The sequence below is a fragment of the Genypterus blacodes genome, unplaced genomic scaffold, assembly GCF_046128005.1.
Source record: "Genypterus blacodes isolate CSIRO-AG114 ecotype Tasmania unplaced genomic scaffold, CSIRO-AGI_Gbla_v1 ptg000066l_1, whole genome shotgun sequence".
NCBI lineage: Eukaryota > Metazoa > Chordata > Actinopteri > Ophidiiformes > Ophidiidae > Genypterus > Genypterus blacodes.
Genome location: NW_027466878.1, coordinates 390044 through 406791, shown reverse-complemented (window position 1 = coordinate 406791; position 16748 = coordinate 390044). Strand labels below are relative to the sequence as shown.

General features: G+C 49.8%; 1 protein-coding gene across 1 annotated transcript in view; it reads left to right on the top strand.

The window, feature by feature from the left end:
* LOC143004392 (striated muscle preferentially expressed protein kinase-like) overlaps positions 1–16748 on the top strand; it is a 34331-nt gene that overhangs the window by 2595 nt on the left and 14988 nt on the right. The window contains exons 2-8 of the mRNA XM_076155234.1: positions 9355–9459; positions 11645–11809; positions 13020–13651; positions 13715–13929; positions 14075–14505; positions 14693–14806; positions 16504–16640. Of these exons, the coding sequence (XP_076011349.1) occupies positions 9355–9459; positions 11645–11809; positions 13020–13651; positions 13715–13929; positions 14075–14505; positions 14693–14806; positions 16504–16640 (1799 nt within the window). The remainder of the gene's footprint in view (positions 1–9354; positions 9460–11644; positions 11810–13019; positions 13652–13714; positions 13930–14074; positions 14506–14692; positions 14807–16503; positions 16641–16748) is intronic.

The following is a 16748-nucleotide window of genomic DNA, read 5'->3' as shown; positions in this document are numbered from 1 at the left end:
GGCGGGCTGGGTGTGCTGAGGCAACAGTGTGTGTGTGTGTGTGTGTGTGTGTGTGTGTGTGTGTGTGTGTGTGTGTGTGTGTGTGTGTGTGTGTGTTACTTTTAAAGGCTGTTTTTGTGTGTACACCCCTGTGTCACTTTAAGATATCAGCACTCAGATCAGACCAACGAGAGAGCAGAGTGGCGCCGTGTCACGAGTCCAGACGTCTCCGCTGACGTCACCGCCTGCACATCACTTCCCATTAATGCAGCATGACGTCTGGCGGCCGGATAATCACTTTGGTAGAAGCTCTGAGACAGTGAAGTGTGTTACCAAAGGGCCCGGTGGCTGCGTTGCGACACGGTGGTGCCGTCGTCTGAGCGATGACGTACTTTCACATTTCACAAGGTCTCTGCTTCTTCTCCCTTTTAAGATAATTGGTTGAACTCATTAAAGTCACATTATGGTTCAGCAACAGAGGCTTTGCTCACATATCTGAAATGAACCGCATAAAGAATACCCCCCCCTCCCTCTTCACCCCAATTTGCAAAGCTTCATTCCTCTTGCCACACTGATCGTCACACATAAGTCTCAATTCTAAGATCGTTCTGGAATAGTTTCGTCTTTTCCAGGTTTCGTCTTTTCCAGGCCAGGGATTATTTGGGGGAAAAGTCCTAAAAATGTTCAGTAATCAGCGTGACCTTGACAGGTCATGTACAGTGTGTGTGTGTGCGTGTGTGTGTGTGTGTGTTAGTGAGCAGCTTCACCAGAGGGGGGCAGTGCGCGTGGAAATGTGTATTCTTCATCCCAGAATGTTCTTTCCTTCTTGCAGGTGTCTTGATCCTTGCCTTTGCGTGGGTTCATGGTTTCATGCAGGTCCTCTTAATGCTGTTGAACAAAGACCTGACGTCCTCGTTTTCTGGACACAGTCTCGTCCCCGGCCTGTGATTGCGATTGATTCACGCTGCCGGTGTTCTTGTTAATAACGGGATATCGCTGTGGTCACCTGTGTGAAGTTGGCGTTCCACCACATCACACATCCTCCTCATCCTCCAGCACTTCCTATGCAGCGAATAGGAAAAGTATACTGTAGAATAAATACCAGGCTTTGTTATTTTTAACTCCTGCGAGGCTATCCTGTTATTTTCACCTCCAGCGCTGAGGTTGATGAGATTCTAGCTTTCCAAAATAGATCCACCTCCCTTCCACCTCCCTTCCTCCGCTGCCCCCTTACTGCCTCATTGTCCCTTCACCTATGTGCAGTTGTGTCACGTCTTTATTGGCGTATAACAACATGTCTGCCTCGCACTGCAGTTGCCAGTCGCCTTCCAGTCCGAGGCGAGTGACCCACACGGGACGGCAAAGGTCGTTTGGTTTCTCTGCATGTGTGAGGCTAATCTCCTGCTATAACCCGGGGTGGGGGTCTGTTTTGCGGGGTGCAGAGGGAGAGAGTACAGTAGAGGTGGAGGGGTTGTACTTTGTGGCACTACAAATAGATCGCAAGGGTTGGCAGTCAAAGTTAGGGAGGACAGGGGGGGGGGAAGACGGAGAAACATGGGCTGAGGAACACAAGCAGAGTGGAGGTTTAAGGGCCCGGAGCCATTTTAGACGGAATATCCTTCCCCGGTCGTGTTGAAGCGACACCTGAAGCAGATCTTCTGTCTGAACATGAACTTGGAGGAGAAGCTGTTTCCGGGACAAGAAGCCTTTTAGAGACAGAGGAGGAAACCATGATACGCAAGGAGCTGCTGGACGCACGGAGGGCTTTGAGGGCAGAGAGGGAAAGTGTGAGCGGGCAGAGGAGAAGAAACCGCCCAGGTGAGTCTGAGCTGCAGGTAGCAGGGGAAAGCCATGGACCATCAGAGCAGTGTGTCTCTTTATTAAATACATTTTTCATTTGCCACCTACAAAACCCTTTGGAGAAAAACCCCTTAAAGTCTAGAACCTTCTGAAAAATCCCCTTCTGTCTTTGTGTTGCTGCATTGGGGCTGAAGCGTGTCTGCTGTGTCACACTGATGCATATTCAGTGTGTGTCACAGTCCATAGAGCGCTGTAGATCTCTGCTTGTTTCCCATCCACCCAGTCTTCCTCTCTGGAATTACATCAGCAGAGAGCTCAAAATTCCCTAAATGTTTTGTTTAAGTGGATTGAGGATGCGGCACAGTTAATGAAATCGCGTATCCTCATAAGACTGCCAGGATCTACGGCGGCGTTTGAGGCTGGGGACCGGTGCTGTTTCCCTCCATGTTTGATTTGGCACGGTGCGTGGTTGTGTTCCGTCCGGCTGGCACTCGGGTCGTTCACAGGAACCCTCTGGGATTTGGCGTGGATTAGGTGATAGGATCGGGTTGCAGTGGGACTGTCAACATAGGAGCGCCGTCATGTTTGGATTTCTAAACCGACACACTGAATGGTGTCGGTTTGTGAAGTGTTTTGGACGACGCCTGGCCTTGTCCAAGAAACCTTTTTGTTTGTTTGTTTTGTTCCAATGTGGAGAATTCAGTGTCCACTAGAGGGCAGGGTAAGGGCTGAAACATGAATGATACCTCATCAGAATGAAATGCCTTAAACAGAACTTCCTAGTACTTCAATGATTCAGTGGATTAGACTTTTACTTCTGTCACTAACGCGTCATTCACACAATGCCTGCAAAATCTGTCCGGTTGCCCACAAAGCAGCCCCGTTAAGGTGCACCTGTTAGCTGGGATCCATACATGGGATCATCAAACAAGACGGCTTCAGCTAGCATCACAGAAGGGAGATAGGCGAGGACCTGGAACAGTTAAGGGCTGTACCAACATTATGTGACAGGAAAAACGTTCATAATGGTGGCCAAAGACTTTAATTTCTGGTATAAACTCTTGGTCCTTTGTGTTTTTCTGTTTTCAATATCTGAGGGCGCTTTGCAGTTTAGGCAAAAACGTACAGGATTGTGAATCTGCTTTGAAAAATGGTAAGAAACATGAAAGCGGCTACACGTTTGTATTGGAACAGGCTGAAAACTGATGCAGCAGTAGCAGCGGAGTGTGTTTTTGTGTTGCGGAGAGATGATGGCAGACGTGCTGCTGATGAAGCTGTATGTCTGGAAGTCATCCATCAGCGCTGCTCCTCCTGTCACAAAATCAATGGACGGGTTTCCGTGAAGTCTGCTCGCTCCCTTCGCCTTTTTAAGATAATTAAACTAGTGCATCTTCCAAAATGTCCCATGTCCCAATGCTCATTCAGTATTTATGATTCTTCCATCTGGGAATGCCAGAAAAATTGACCTTTGGTATCCTGAGGTCAAGGAAATGTCAAATAAAAAATAATGGATATTGAAAAATGAAATATTCTCATTAACAGCAACAGCATCAGCATCAACAATAATAATGTCACAAAAAAAATAAAATATAAAAACCCATTAAAAAAAAAAAAAATGTAATTAGGAACAAAATCTTCTCAAAAAAATGTCCTAAAGAGTTTAAACAAATCCTTTTTAAAATATTTCTTCTGAAGTCTTGGAAGATTATTTTCTTTCAATCTTTTTTGCAGTGCGTTTGTCTTTCACCATCCGGCTCAAGCGAAACAAGATCCAGCAGGAGAGAAACGATTAAGGCAAAGTACAATTATCTCTGCTCTCATTGGCTAATGGCCGACGTTTAATGACATCCTGCTCAGGGATTGGTCAGAGCTGAGTAGTTGTTGATGATGTGGGTTCTGATTTCCAAGCAGCTTCACCACCTTCTGGCTGGATGAGGCTCATGGAATCTTGCGTTATGATGCCTTTATCAATCCGGGGCGTTAGAAACCGTTCCTTGGGGGTGTATCCAGTATCACACACAAAGCACTGGTATTGATTAGAGCAGGGTGAAGGCCTCTCTCCTTGGTGATGGATGGAGGAGGAGGAGGAGGAGGAGGAGGAGGAGAGAGCGAGGCGTGTGAGGGTGAAAAGAAGGAGCTTTGGTAAAAATTGCAAACGGCTCCACTCACGCTGCGTCTGGTGATGAAGGATCCCTCGCTTCAGTCCTGTGAAGATACAATGACCGATCATTTAAACCAAGCTCACAGTCCGTGTCAGGGTGGAGCGGAGCAGGAGAGAAGGAGCTAATGATCAGCCGCCGCTGATTCATGGCCGTAGTAACTGGCTCGCATCGATTGTGTTGCCAATGCTGTAAACAGCGACATCACTCACTGAACGACATTAAAAAGTTCAGCAAAAGAGGAGGGAGAGGACGAGAGGCTGAAGGGGAAGCAGGAGCATTCCTTCAGTCTGTAATTATCTTGAGATTCATTTGATGGAGAAGGTGTGGGGAGCACTGGTCTGATGGGATAATTAAGGCGTGTGTGTGTGTGTGTGTGTGTGTGTGTGTGACCTTATCCCTATGATATTAGCTTGGCCTAAAGTATTTATGCTCACACAAATAATGTATCCATGTAATAAGAGCACAGGAAAGCATTTTTGAACAAACCATCATGATGCTTTTATGCTTTATTGAAATCCTGCTCTCTCTCAAAAAACATCCTTAAGGAAAGAAGGAAGGAAGGAAGGAAGGAAGGAAGGGATGGAAGGAGGGAGGAAGGAAGGAGCGCTGGAATTAAAGATGTTCCAATCTGCCTTTATTACATTTCTCTCACTTTCCACCTCCGTCCCCTCCCTCTTTGTCTCTCTCTCACTCCTCCTTCTCTCTGGCTCCCCCTCCATTCTCTTTCTCTCTTCCTGCTCCTCATTTTCTCATCCCTGCAATCAAGACCAAAACACGCACACACACACACACACACACACACACACACACACACACACACACACACACACACACCCCGCCCCCCTCTGGCTCTTATTGGCCTCTCTCGCTCTGCTCTCTGCTGAGGCAGAGCGAGTGAGAGAGCGAGGAGGCGGGACCAACCATCTGAGCCTGATCCCCACGTCACAGAGCGACGCTGCTCACATCAGCGGATACACACTCAGACACAAAGACACCTGGCCCCAGCTCACTTGCATCCTCTCTCTCTCTCTCCTCTCTCTCTCTCTCTCTCTCCCTCTCTCTCTCTCCCTCTCTCCCTTTCTCTCTCTCTCTCTCTCTCTCCCTCTCTCTCTCTCTCTGTCCCTGTATCGCTGCCAGACCGGAGAGTAAATAACACCCACACACAGGACGGCCACGTCCCATTTTGAATCAGGGGTTGTTGTTTTTTTGTTTTTGGTGAAGCCACGCCCTTGCTCTTGTTGGGCTCGTATGGATGTTGTTGCGAGCTCGAGCCACAGGTAATCTCAGTCTCATCAGCCTGACGGGAGAAGCGCTACTGGTAGAGATGAAGAAGATCTGGTCCAAGAAACGCTTTCAGGTGAGTTCAATTCCGTCCTCGTGGATCGGTAACATCTTTGAGGGGCTCTGCATGTGTAGCAGATGTTCCTCTCCAGTACTCTGAAGTCAGGCCACACCCTTTACCTGATTGTAGACGTCCAGTTATCTGCTGGTGTTTAAAAGCATTCCAGCATTGTTTGTGTGTGTTTGTGTGTGTGTGTGTGTGTGTGTGTGTGTGTGTGTGTGTGTTTGCCGCTCTTCATCGCAAAGAGGACACGTCAGGACAAAGGTTGCCGAGTGGCAAACTGCAAGTAACGAGTACGAGTATTTTCATCACCAGCCAAGTCTGAATTTCTGTGCTACGCCTGATCATTGTTGAGAAATCCGCCTCTTCCTTCAGCTGTCGTGACATTTTCACCATCAGATCAGCTTTTCCCTTCAGCTTGACCGAATTGGGAGCAGGTGAAAAGTGTGTCAGTAGGCTACACTCCACGGAGACACCAGAATCAGGGCATCCAGTCACACGGGCGACTGGATCCCCCTCCTCTCCCCTCCCCTCCACTCCCCCCTCCACCACACACTTATGTTTTATGAGAACAGCGGGGTTAGAATAGCGCCGGCAGGATTTGGATTATTTCTGAATCGCTGCTGTTTCTGTGCTGATATGGCTGCAGCTCTGAGAGGCCAACCAGGATGAGGATGAGGATGAGGATGAGGATGGGGACAGAAGCTTCTGGTGGATCGGGGGTGGGGGGGGGGGGATGAGTCATTTGGTGAACTTTTCTTCTCTCTCCGTCCTTTGTAAAGCTGTGACTCATGTTGTGGAGCTCTCCGTGGTGCTGATGGACACAAATCTCCACCCGGCTTACCTGAGGTGTCCATCAGATAGACGATCCCATTGGGTTGGAAATGTGCCTTCAAAAGGTCAAAGTTCAGCAGACACAGGGGGGATTTTTACGGCGGGCTATGTGACATCCTGTGACATCATGTGACATCCTGCACGTCTCCCTGCTCTTAACACCCAGGCAGGATCTGAATTTGAAGAACAAATTGTCCAAGAAGTTTTGACATCAGAGTCCTACTTGTTACTCGATACAGAGCCGCTACACATCACTCGAGTGTGTAATGGAAGCATGAAGGACATCAAACGGGCCTGTAAAGTTCAGCGGGGATGCAGAGAGCAGGTTCACACTGATCCCCGAGCTGTACGTGACGTTTAGGGAGCATGAGTCATGCGGGGCTTTTTGACGTTTCCCCCCCCCCCCCCCCACCCTCCCACTCAGACGCTCTGGAAAAGAATTTGCGTCACGTTTTTCGATAAGCCCGCCACTCCGGAGGGTTGACGTCGACATTCTGACTGCTAGAGATAACAGAGAGAGAGAGAGAGAGAGAGAGAGAGAGAGACTGTGTGAGGCTGTGTTCAGAGGAGCGTCACCGTCGTCTCTCCAGTGTTTTGAGTGTTTGTGTCGGGTAGAATGTTTGGCTGTGATCTCTGTGTTGAATAATACGTTCTACTCTGTATTTTGTTTCAGAGAACTGGGCACTCCACACGGACATTTGGCAGATTTACCCATGGTGTGTTGTCAGGATGAGCATGTACTCGATTCAATTCTATTCTATTCTATTCTATTCTATTCTATTCTATTCTATTCTATTCTTTTCCGTCTGTGCTTCTACTTTGCTTTATTCCTCTGATAGCTCTTTCACTTCCTGTTGTAGAACATCTGTGTAACTTAACTCAATACATAAATGTTTAATACTTTAAAAATGTGAAGAATAGTTTTCTAATTGTGTTCCACCCCTTTAAGTGATTATATTATGTGAAATATTTATATTCAATGTACAGATTTAAGAAAAGATTTAATACAGAGTCATTTAGATTTTATAAACATCAGTGACTTAAGAAAATATTGCAAAAATAATAATTCCACAATTGACTCAAAGCATTTTCTTAGCATTAGCTTAGCAACACTTTGCCCTCATGATTTGGTCCGACAATCAATCATTTTTTTCTGGATGTATTTTTCTGCTTGGTATAGGATCCTCTCCTCTCCTCTCCTCTCCTCTCCTCTCCTCTCCTCCCCTCTCCTGCTGGTGGAGCATCTATATTGCTTTACTGCGCTCATACATTCTTAATGCTTGTCTGCTTACACCGGTCGTGGGCTTTATGATTGTACATCCACCCCCACACAGCAATATTTCTGTAATCACACTGTCGCCTCTCTGCATAAAAGCCCTGAGTGAATTATGTCTGGCCTCTGCTTTAATGCACAACATTTGGCAATATTTGCACTGCAATCTATAATCTCTACCAAAACAGACGTTTGCGGTTTCTCCACTCCAAATCATTTCTCCTGACTCATAAAGGCGATTGGGTTCTGTAGCTATACTGAAATATGTCCTCTCATAATTACATCCATTCCCCTCCAATCTATTTAACTCCATTTGATACAGATGGGTGGATCTACATACCCACACACACACACACACACACACACACACACACACACACACACACACACACACACATTGCCGCGTTGCAATGAGTTAATGGTGAATGTTGATGTTCCATTGGCTCTCTTGTCATTAGGCAGACCTTCTGGATTTATCTAATAAGGAGCTGACTTGATGAGAGGCGCAATGAGGAGCGAGCGCTCTTGTGGTTGTGTTCCTCCTCCTTCATGAGCTCTCTAACCAGTAAACATATCTGTCAGCCACCCAGCAGTTTGGCTGGCCATTTTAGACTCTAATGGGTACGAAGAGGATTGGTCGTGTGGGTGAGAGAGATGCTGGTTTCCATAGTAACGGTGCTCTCCCGTCTGCCCTCTCTTGCTGCCACTATGGAAGCGAAGTTTTCCGCTCCTGCCGAAAGCAAAGCTATGGTAAACCCGCTTCTCTTCTTTGTCGGTTTCTCCATCTCCCTGCCCTTTTGACCTTTATGTGTTGTCGTCTCTTTCACCTCGCCGATGGAATGTGGCGCCACCTGTAGCTCACATGTTTTGGATTGCCCATTGTGTTTTTGCCTCCATTTTGTTGTGTTTACTTGATTTCCTTCAGCATTTGAAGACAAAACAGTGGAGTTGATTGGCTTACATTTATCACTACATCCTGGTCTTGACTTCATGATGTCACCGTCATCTTCAGCCTCCATCTGGAGGCGTAGACACCGAGCCGCTGCCACGACCACCAGGCTGGATGCCGGGCAAACAAAATGGCGGCCACTCCGGCCCGAGACGCCGCCGATTTAGAGCTCAGCCAGATGGAAAATTAGACAAATGACTGAAAGCTTCAAAAAACAAAATGCACTTTTAACAATTTGATCTGCCAGGGAAATTCGAGAAAACACACAGAAAAAAACCCACAAGGAAAAGAATAAAAGGGAGGAGATTGGGAATTGGCAGCAGCTTCTCTGAAACGGATCGGGGTCACGAGCTCAGACCCGGAGCCCTGGAGTCTGGCAGCGGCACCGTGTCTATGGAAGAGCCACGGCAGATTACATTTCCCTGATTGAGTCTCAGTTTGCGTGAAGCGTATCGCTCATTCATCACCGCTTCTCCCATCCATCCTTTAGAATTGTCATTTTTCTCTCCTCCATTCTATTTGATTCACGCCAAAACAAATGATTTCTGCTTCATTCTTCTGTAATCATGAAGTTCAGATCGGTATTTCAATTGCATCTGTGTCGTTTTGAGATCTGGTGCATGTTTGGGTAAAGAATGCTGCTACTTTACGGCTTTGTTTTGATCGTGTGATGAAGTCCAATCCTGACAAAAAGACAGCAAGAGAAATTGCTTCAATTTGTAAACACACAGCCTGGGGAGGAGGGGAGGAGCTTCCATGCTGTCCTTCCCTCCGTGTCTTAGCCATAGTTTCTTTAGAAGCCACAGCTGGCTTCATGTCACGGCTGAGCCTCAACCCCATTTCCTTCTCTCCGGGGGTGGGGGGGGGGGTTCTTTTCAAAAGGGCCCCGTCAAGCTCTGTCGCCATTGAGCGAACGTGAAATGTCACTCTGGGCGCCACTTGGGTCGTTGTTGCCTGCCTGCTCGCTTCTCTGTGCCAAATCTCCGCCTCATCCTTTCTCTGCGCTTCTCCACAGACTCTGAGACCACAGAGGATGAGGCCACAGAACCTCAGGTACCCATGGAAACCAAAGATGGGCCCGGGAGGCACCAAGACAAGAGCGGGCGGCGAGGACCTTCAGGTATGTCACCCGATCACTCACTCCCAGCTGATTGGTGATGCAACAGAGTGACACACTGACCCAGTTTCCATCTGGACCCTGTCTGAGGTCTGGATGAGGCGGCTGGGAGCACAACGCCCAGGAAGCCTCAGAAAGTCACCTGTTGCTGATAAAACCAATGATTCTACTTTTAATGACCTTTAAATGATTGATTTGATTGATTATTTGACACTATTTTATATTTATTTAATTATTAATTTGATGGTTTTACATAATTACATTCTATCATTGCTTTTATTAAATCTTCCTATTTTCTTCGCATTTTCTTATTGAAAAATATCTCAACTTTTTTTTATGCTTTATTTACTAAAATATAATCTTGTATTTTTGCTGTGACCTTATCTTGCCTGCCTCTCCTCCGTGTGTGTGTGTGTGTGTGTGTGTGTGTGAGCTCTGGCCCCTCCCCTTTGATGACCCTTCTTGCCTCAGTCTGTGGAGCACTTCATTTATATTTCACGCCACAAAAATTGACGTAAAGATAAAAATGTGATTGATTGAGACGATTTACACGCCTCTGGCCAGCGTCTCCTCTTCACTTGAATCACTGCTCTGCTCCCTCATCAGCATTACTCTACGGCGCCGTAGAGATGAGAAGGTGAAGGATGAGCGCCGTCTCAAAGCGTCCGTGACCCCCCGCCCCCCCTCCCCCTCCCCCCTCCTCCTCGGGCTCCATTCGCTCCCTCCCAGGCAACAGAAAGTCTGAATATAGATCAGAGATATCGACAACCCTCTCTTCTCTCAGAAAGACACGCTAGATTCTTCCCTCGCCCGTACCGAGAGCGTTTGCACTTTCTAAGGTTTCGTGTAGGCGAGCTGACGCTGCCCCCAGAGAGAGAGAGAGAGAGAGGGGGGGTGAGGTGATTCATTATTTGTTCTCTGCTAAGGAACGCGCTCATCGCCTCGGCTGCATACAAAACGCCACGACACCGCGGCTCCTCTTCCCCTCTTCCCCTCTTCCCCTCTTCCCCTCTTCCCCTCTTCCCCTCTTCCCTCTCTGATCCATTTCCCCCCCTGATGATTTGTGAAGCCCTCTTGTCTCCACGAGTGTCCAGATGTGGTGGACGTGATCGTGGAAGCTCGCTGATGTGCTAAATCAAATCAGCGGCGGTTAATGGAAGGTTGACTTATCTGGATAATGGCACCTGATTCAAAAATAGCTTCATGAGCCAGGAGAGTGAAGGTTACCGTGGTGACCATGGTGATCAGATCCTCTATATAGCTGCTTTCTGCAAGGGAGCGTCTGAAAATGACTCTCATGTTAATGTGGCAGCAGATTGGAGGAGAGTTCAGAAGCGTGGGCGACTTGTTTAATGATCCGCGTAGAAACAACAGAACAGTCAATGTCATTTTCAGACGAGCGGCGGAGTTTAGGGGAAAAAAGGTTTTTGTGTAATTTGGGGCCTTGAGAGCAAAAATGAAACTTTGCTATCTTACGTCCCGATTGGTTTCTTTGCTTACTGGCAAGGAGCTCATATGCTTCAGTGTGTGTGTGTGTGTGTGTGTGTGTGTGCGTGCGTGCGTGCAGCTGACTCAGGATCATTTGCGACCCCCCCCCCAACCCCCCCAACCCCCCGCCTCCCTCCCAGGTTCCCGTCGTTACGGCAACATGCTGACTGCTCTTTCTTTTCGCTTCCGTAGCGTTCCTGTCTCCCGTCGCTCATCACTAAAACGTCAATCATTACCTGATTTGTGAGGTGGGGTGGGGGGAGGTGGGGGGGGGGAGGACGGGGGGTCTGGTTTAAGTGATGCACACTCCCAATGTTGCCCTGCCGCTTTTTTGTTTCATTTCCTGTTTCCAAGCGATCAATATACTCTTTATCCATCTTATCCATTTTTTGCTGATTACATTTGTACTTATTGATGAACTCGCTGTTCTTCATGCATCTCATCCATTTACCTCTCCCCTGCCTCTCTTCTCTGTGCCGTGATGCAGTAAGAATATTGAATCTTTCCCTTTATTTTTCCTCTCTCGGCAGAATCTCACAAATCTAATATCTCTCCATTGTTTTTTAATCTATTTGTCTGCATTTTGTCTTTACTTCATCTCTCTGTCTCCCCCCCCCCTTCCGTCACTCCCTCTCTCTCCCTCTCCCTCCCTCTCTCCCTCCCTCTCTTCCTCTCCCTCTCCCTCTCTCTCTCTCTCCAGCTGACGGAGGGAGGATGATGGACTACGGCCCGGACGCATTGGATCGCAGGGCCGCCCTCCCCGGCGGCTACGACCCGGTGGTTGAGCGGGAGCTGCGGGCGCTGGGCTCCCGTCCTCCAGGGCCGCACCTGGACCCCTCCAACCCCAACGCCAGGCAAGCCCTCGGCGGGGCTCCCGCAGAGGGGGCCCCCCCCGTCCGCCACCTGGGTGTGGAGCCGCTGATCCGTGCCTCTCACGCTAACCTGGCCCGGCCCGTTCAGGGCTCAGAGGAAAGTGTATCTGTAGGCAGCGACTACTATGGGAGCATGTTCAGCCTCTACAGAGGAAGAACGTTTTCTATGCCGTTATAGCACATGGCTGCTTCTTTTGAGGATTCTGCCCAAAACACACAACAGACTGGCCCCAAACCCAAACCCCCCCAAACTCACACACACAAGGCAAACTTCCTCTCATTGACCCAACACGCCAAAATCTGACCCCATGTGTCGTTTATAGATTGACACTTTTTTGTACTCTTATTTCCTACATTTGAGCTTTTCCAGTCTTCTATTATGGACGTCACACTTTCCTTTGACTCTGTTTTGGTTTGCTGTGATACTAACGGCTCGCTCCTGATGTTTCTTATCGCCGTTAGACGGAACACAACGCTACAATCTGCTTCTGTGTCACATTCTGAAAACTGTGACCGCACTTTTGAACCCCCACCGCACGTTTTCTAGAGGCGCTCACTTTTGGATTCACGCCGCATCTTTGTAGGTTTGCCGTGGCATGCATGGGTTCCTGACTTTGATCCAAGCTAATATTAGCATGCGTTTTCACTTTGCAGGGTTTATTTTCAGGCATGAGTTTTTTATATTTGGAGTTGGCATTTTGTCCCGGCTGGAGTTGTGATTCTGGATTCCTCACTCGCACTTCCTGTCCCTCTTTCTCCCTACACACCCCGGGTTGCTGTTGCTGCTGCTGCTGTCAGAGACTCGCTCCCACTTTTTATCACAGCCAGATTCAAGTCTTGTAAGATATCTTAAATGTGGGCCGCAGTCGTTTATGTCTGTTCTTTTCTCTGTCGTTTGGTTTTACATTTCCCCCATACGTTTGTCTCTGAAAATGAGACGCAGAAAACTATGTAAAGACAAAAGAACTCACAGAGAAAACACAGAAACAGGAAACAGTGCCTCAGACGGACATTAATCTGCTTCTTTATTGCTCCTCCAAAGCCTCCAAGCTGCACTCCAGCTCTCATTCACACCTAATGCTCCATTTCCCCTCAATCCTCCTTCCTCCAGGACTCAGAGCGCTGATGAACCTGAGGGGCTCTCCTCTCGCGCCCCCCTGTCTTCTTCTCCCCTGCAAAATGTTCCCGTTTCTTCTTTGCCAGACCAGAAATCTCACAGTTTGTGCAAAAACGGCATCGGCACACCGACCCAAGACCAATCTGTAGGAGGTGCAGCGGCCAAATCCAAAGCCTCAGATCCCCAATCTGCTAAGAGGGACCAGAAGTCTCCCATGAGCGCTGACAGCAGTGGGATGACACCCAAGCTGGCTCGTGCAGGGCCCAACATATTCGACAAGGTCAGGGCGTTTGAGGAGCGAAGGGCGAGCCTGCCGGGAGGCGGGGGGGCCGTATCGGGTCGCGCTCTGGCCGGGCTCGGACGAGCGGCTTCCTGCGACTCCGACGACAACGCCGCAAAGACGGGAGGCCCCAACAAGCAGGAGGGACGGATCCTGCAGGACGCGGCCAAGAAGCGAGTGGCGTTCAAACAGAGGGCCTCCTCTTTGGAAGACAAGACCAGCTACTCCCAGAGGGTCCAGAGCTACCAGAGCAAGTTCGCCGAGGAGCTCCAGAGGATCAAGAAGCTGGTGGGGAAGCCGAGCATGAAGAAGGCGTTCTCCACCGAGCAGCTGCCTCAGAGAGAGAGGGCGACGGGGGGCAAGGTCCAGCCCATTCCTCCTCAAGTGGTGGAGAAGCTGGAGGCCAGGGAGCGAGCGCTGGAAGGAAGGAGAGACGGGGTCAGACAGAGCCACGACGTGAGACAGAGCGACAGCGTGAGACAGAGCGACGGCGTGAGACAGAGCGACGGCGTGAGACAGAACGACGGCGAGGTTACCAGGAGTCAAAGCGCCAAAGCTCCGAGGGACGGGAAGACACAGACGAATTCACAGGAGGAACCAGTGGGAAGCTCATCTCCACAATGCACGGGGAAAATCTCTGTTACCATGGAGACTGCACCAGTTCACCAGTTACCACGGCAACCATTGCCAACAGGCACAAAGATGAGCCTCTCCAGGTTGGATGAGATAATCTATACTAGTGAATATGTGTGTGTGTGTGTTTATCAGATTCACTTTAGATCAGCAGCATCAGAGAAGCGTTCTGAAACCACTTCAATTCTACTCTAAATGATTTGTGTGTGTGTGTCTGTTTGCACACAGGGAAACACCACAGAGCTCTCCAGCTGTGAAACCCTTCCTCACAACCGACAAAGACCTGATGAAGGACCGGAGCAGGGACCCCCAGAGCCACCGCAGATCCCCCAGTCCCACGGGGGGGAGAGCGTCTCCGCTCAGCGTGAGGGAGTCGGGGGCCGTCCAGTCCGTCTGTCCCGCGAAACCCCCGCGTCTCACGCCATCGCCCACCCCCTCTGCCAGCCCCCTCCTCAAACGCAGGAAGGCAGAGGTGGGGCGAAGCTCTCCCGCCCCCAAGCTGACCATCCCCACCATCCTAGTGGAGGACGAGCCCATGGAGACGGGAAGCCTCCCAGGCGGGAACGACGAGGGAGGCGGGAACGTGACGAGGAAGAGCGAGGGGAGCCGCCGCAAGAGCAGGAAAGGCCGACCCGTTCCACCTGCGTCTCCAGAAGAAGGTAGGGAGCAGAAAACTCTGGAAAAATATGAGGTGGTAGTAGTCAAAGTAGTACATGTGTGTGTATGTAGGTCAGGTTCCCGCCGCAGGACCCAGACTCACTGATGAGAACCTGAGAAAAGATTCCAAAGCCGCTTAAATTAGTCCGACCCATTTAAGAGACCTTACTAACGTGTCGTCCTCTTCAGGGGACGCATCCGACGACTCCTACATGTCTGCTGAGGACGAGCCAGCTGAAGGTCCTCCGCTGGTCACCGTGGCCTCCACCGGCCGGGAGGAGAAGGGGAGCCGCCCCCTGACAGGTACCCTTGAGCAAACGCCCTTTTACAAACCCATCGCAGGTCAAGGCGAGGTTTCCCCGCACCCGAGCTGTAACACGCGGCGGGATTTGCTGTCACAAACGGCGCGAACCAATGAACACGTGCTCAAGCAAAAACAACCGCAACGGAAACGAGGCGGCGGTACGAAACCCGACTCTAATCTCCCCGCCAGCCTCCTCCGTCTCTAACGGCTACAGAGGCCCGCTGGAGCGCCGCATCCTGGCCGGGGCGCCTCGCAGCCAGAGTTGCCGTGGCAACCCATTAAATCTTGATGGCGCTAAGCTGGAACACAGAACCGTCACACACACACACACACACACACACACACACAAACACACACAGCTAGAGTGCAGCCTTGGTATTCAGAATCGGGAGTAAACAAAGCAGATGTGCCTTTCTGTAAAACGGTTTGTGTTACGAATGATGAGAGAATGCTGCTGAGGAGTGTGTGTGTGTGTGTGTGTGTGTGTGTGTGTGTGTATGAATGCAGCTCGTGTTAACACAACCTGCACTTTCCACACTTTTGTCAACAAGGCGCTCCAGCAGGCGGCTCTGCTTTGCCATATTAGGCCGGTGGAGTCGGAGCGGCCCGGTGTATTTATAGCCGGCCCTCTTGTTCTCTGGGGTAAATGCAGTCTGCTTCACGTCCCCCCAGGTGAGATCGCGCCGGAGCTTTCGCCTCTTTTCATCTGTGCAGATTTCTCACGCAGTCCCAAATTGGGAGAGTGTGTTGTGTGCAGATTGTGTGAGTCACTTTAGAGGAGAGTTCAGTTTGGGCAGTGGAAGCCGACACAGTGGGTGAGAATGAGAAAGTTTGCCCCGCTCGCCCTCGCCGCCGAGACGCACCTCTACCTTTTACCTCTTCCTCCTGGTGAGCGAGGTGACATTTCAGCAGGACAGGGAGCCGTGCAGAGAGCGGACAGTGACAGTGACGAGAAGCAGGAGCCAGAACAGGAGGAGGAGGAGGAGGAGGAGGGAAGCGCTCTGTGCAGGCTTTTGCGTAAGAGTTGGCAGGTTTACGTGAATAGTTTCTCCTCCGCACACAGGCGTAGCTCCAGATGTGGCGCTCGGTAGGTTCACTCCATATTCTGTGTCTTATTTCGCCGTCAATCTGCTGCTAATTGTCCATCTTGTGTTTCTATCTCATCCTCTGATTTTGACGTTTTCCAGAGACAGAAATAGACGGGCAGGCGTGCGGAGGAGGCGTGGCTTTGTCTCTGAAACAGAAGTGAATTCATTTGGACTCCAGACACGGCGATTTTGCTCGGCAGCTCCATGGGAATCAGCCGATGATTGGGTCAGGGATTATGGGATTAATTCATTATCTGTGCCGTTACGGTCACTTCGCTCTAAAAGTGTGTGTGTGTGTGTGTGTGTGTGTGTGTGTGTGTGTGGTCCTCTCATCTCTAAAGCTTTGCCAACTGCTCATCTTGGCAAAAGTAATCACCCAGAGAGACGCAGGCACATAAACATCAGAGCCCTGGCAGGTTTCTCCCATCCAAAGGTTTAACGCAGCATCGTGTCGCTGCACTAAAACACATTTCCTTGGAATTTGCACTTAATTACCCAAATTAAAAGGAGTGTAAATCAGAGCCGGCATCTTCACGACCTCAATCCTAAATGAATTAAAGTTGCATAAATCTCATCCCGCCGCCCGTGTCGCTCTTCTCCTCTCGCAGGGGCGACGCCAGCGCAGGGTGGGAGACCGGCCGGTAGCCCCGCCCAGTGGGACGAGGACCCCCTCAGTCCTCAGGGGGACGCCATGGAGGTCGGGGACGCGCCAAGTGTCCACCTCCAAGAAGCTCCATCATTCCAGGTAGGAGGTGGAACGTCTCAAATCTGGAACTCACATTTTAGTCTGGCTCTAGCTTCTGGATCTCTAGCTTCTGGATCCATATTTGTATCGTTGGAACCCAAGTTTTCA